This window comes from Schistocerca americana, chromosome 1, assembly GCF_021461395.2.
Source record: "Schistocerca americana isolate TAMUIC-IGC-003095 chromosome 1, iqSchAmer2.1, whole genome shotgun sequence".
Taxonomy (NCBI): domain Eukaryota; kingdom Metazoa; phylum Arthropoda; class Insecta; order Orthoptera; family Acrididae; genus Schistocerca; species Schistocerca americana.
The window spans coordinates 1,161,661,402-1,161,664,925 of record NC_060119.1 but is presented as its reverse complement, the minus strand read 5'-3'; the positions used below and the strand labels follow the sequence as shown (position 1 = coordinate 1,161,664,925).

General features: G+C 39.1%; 1 protein-coding gene across 1 annotated transcript in view; it reads left to right on the top strand.

Moving 5' to 3' along the window:
• Positions 1–1,616: 1,616 nt before the first annotated feature.
• Positions 1,617–3,524, top strand: part of LOC124619555 (ribosomal RNA-processing protein 7 homolog A) — an 18,804-nt gene continuing 16,896 nt past the window's right edge. The window contains exons 1-2 of the mRNA XM_047146036.1: positions 1,617–1,737; positions 1,869–2,008. Coding sequence (XP_047001992.1) covers positions 1,683–1,737; positions 1,869–2,008 — 195 coding nt within the window. The 5' untranslated portion in view covers positions 1,617–1,682. The remainder of the gene's footprint in view (positions 1,738–1,868; positions 2,009–3,524) is intronic.

Here is a 3,524-nt window from a genome sequence, read left to right as displayed (position 1 = left end):
TTGCCCCATTTGTGCAGGAAATATGCACATCTACCATGCTGGGTCCGTATTCTGTTCAGAGTTGGCCAGGTTTTACGTGGTAACCCAAAACTCGGAGGCTTTTCGGCAATACTTGGAATTTCGTTACTCTGCTTTGTAGTACATTGCATTGAGGTGCACACCCAAGCCCCTACCACGCCGTAGCGGAGAAGCGAGGCAACTGTCCCCCAATTGAAGCAGCTGATCGCCGCCATTTGTGGGGATGAATCCTAGTACTGGGTTTGTGATTTGAAGTATATGAGACGCAACAAGAGCAAATTGAAGCACAAATTAAACACACGCAACGATCTGTCTGCGCAGACATCGGCGCAGATGTCTGTACATGCAAAAGATCGCTGCAAATGTGGTGTGTTCACACGACACAAACCCCAATCTACTACTCGCCCGTCATCTGTCGGTGTAGAAAAGAAATATGAGTGGCAAGCGACTACGCTCCCCATAAACGTCAAAAATTCAATTCACTTATTTTGAAATATAGAAATGGAGGAAGTTCTGTTGTGGTCTGTGTTCGCAACTTGTGTTGCAAAAAACATTCAGACCAACCGCAGGAAACAGAGAAAGCGGTCAAAATGGTGTAGACAGTGGCTGCTAAAGCGAAAGCAGTTTTCTCACGTACATTTCCTGCGAGAGTTGCAGGGCGAACCTATTTTGTTTTACATTACCTTGTGTTCCATTTCCTGGCACATTGACACTGCAATTTCATCTTCAGTTGTACTCCTGCTTGGTCTTGGCGTTTCTTGATCACTAAGAAAGCCAAGCAGATCAAAAGACCATAACATTGGCTGGTATACTTGATCTACTCTTACACCAGATCTTCTAGATTTCTGAACTTTGGATAACTCTTTTAGGTAAACAGTTCGCTGACAGACTTAATTTACTTGACTTGCCTTCATAAACTCATTCTTCAGGACAGCGTAAATAGCTTTACATGTGTTGGGTATTATTTTACTCAACGCTTGTTTCGATACTGCAGTTGAAAATTCCAAATCCTTGTAGCTCCTTCCTGTTGCTAGGAATCTTAATGTTACCGCCAGCCGTTCATGACGAGAAATTGCCCTTCTCATACAAGTATTTTTTTTTCATAATATGGGGGGTTACAAGCTTTAAGGGATAATTATAAGTTTCGACATCCACCCGCAAATAATTTTGCCAGTTCGCAACGATTTTTTTTTTTTTTTAATTACCGTTTCCCTGTTTGTCGAGGCGACAACTGCCCGCAATTTTTAAATTAGAGCATTGTATGCTGCTGTCTTTTTGTGTTGGTCACTATATTCTTTACTTTTAATCTTCCACTAACATGGGTGGTTTCTATATATTTCAATGAATTCACTTACAAACTCTCGAGAACACTGACGAGTATCAGCCATTTTAATGCCCTGTGCGCACAAATACAAACACTAGACTGAGCAAACAGCTGTTCCGCGCCAGATTTGCCGCGATCTCCTGTCCACACGCTCCAACTTGTCTGCGCAGATGTGGTTTGAACCCACAGATTTGAGAGGTTTCGCGCAGACATTTGCGCAGGCAGATAGTTGCGTGTGGACGGGCCTTAACTGACCAATTTCTGCAAGTTACGATGCAGGAATCACTGCGGTACTGACAATCTTTGAGATTGAGGTTTCTTGCGTTTGTTCACGTTGTGAATGTTTGTAAATATTTGGAGCATGATGAATAAACAAACACTCCAGGGATTCACAGGTAGTGTGGTTATTTTACACTCTTATATTCATTTTTACTGCTGTTTAATCAAGTTTTTTTGTATTATAATTTTGTAAAATTGGAGGACGTATATTGGTATGTCAATCATTGTGCGATAACACTTTTTTCAGCCATTCCAGTTAAGTATAGTGAAGAATCTTCAGCATCGCATTGCATTTTCTGGAAACAGCATTCAATCAGAGAGAAATGTGACGAAAAGCCAGCGGATCGAACACTTTTTATCATCAACGTACCCCCTTATTGCACGGAGGTGAGCATAATTTTCCCGTAAAGGTACTTTGAAAACCCTTTCGGGAATTGAGTTCAGTTACGACTGTAGAACATTTCGTTAGTTCAGGAAGTTTCCTGGTGCTCTTAGTTTATTGATGAATGACAACTTTCATATCATTGTATCTGTGGATTTTGTCCTCTGTACATAATGCAGTTACTTTAAATTTATGACTTTGGCAGCACATAAGCAATTCATTTTTGGTAGTAAAATGTAGACAAATGATCTTAGATGGCAATACATATTTTTTGTATACCAGAAGCCACAGAGTCCTCATCATTTTGTTGTTGTAAGTTTGTGATATGTTGTTGGGGAAAAGAAACTTTGTGCTCAAATAATTTTCATTGAAATTGTGGAGTTTTTGTATTAGTTGCGAACTGTTTGTTGTCCCAATTTTTAACTGTTTTTAACAAGATCATCCAGTCTCTTGTTGTGAGTGATGCATGGAGAAATATTGTCTTTGCACTCTGTTCCAGGAAACAAGTTTGATGAAATTATTATTTTTATTAGCACAGCTGGAATTTTGCAAGTGTTTTACGCACACTTCAGATGATGAAAATTTACATGTGGAAAACTGAAACGAGGCAAAACTCTTCTGGGTTACATAGCTTGATTGTCTGGAATGGTTGGTTTGATTAAACATAACATCCAGGTGCTCGTATACAGAGTAAACAGTAGGCTTAATCATTACATACATTGAAACCAGAATGTATCTCATATGTAGAGCATCAGTGGAAATTAATTTGTTTGCCAATTCTTAGTAGAGCTCTGAGATTATCACATAGTGTCACATAATTAGGCACAATGAATATTGTGGGATATAGCTAAAATGTACCAAGGTGTTGTGGTCTGATGGCAGCATTTATGGTGGACATGTACTGCGTAGCGAATAATATCAGAAACATTACTAAAGTTCATACCATCAGGAGGTGAAATCCCTGTACTCTTGACAGACCCATTAAAAATTGAAAAAAAAAGTTGTTCCTTTGGGGGGGGGGGGGGTGATAGGTTTAGAAACAAGAAGGAAGACCGTAGATTGAGGATGAATCCACTGCTTTGAGAGTGAAAAGAGACAAAGATGAAATGGGTGCATAAGAGAGGTCAAAGCAGGTAAGTATTGGCCAGGCATTCTTCCTCCTTGTAATTTTACAATGTGCTGTAGTAAATTGTCCATTGGGATTTGGTTATTACATTGTTCTCCAGAAGTCAGAGCATCTGAATATTGTTACAAAGTCTTGAACAACATTTTTGGTAAGAATCTGTCTGTGTATAACTCTTTGGTTCAGCAAGAGGAATTCATTGCCTTATGTCCACCACAAACAAAATTTAAAAATTGTAATTTCATTGATTGTCGTTGACGTTTATCAACAACGTATTTCTTAAAGGGATGGTGATATGTAAGTGGGGTCCAGAATCTGAAAATACTGAATATTAAATCTGCTGTGTAAAGTTGTGCCTACTATTCTCTGATTAAAATAACTTTGTGGTTGACAGATTG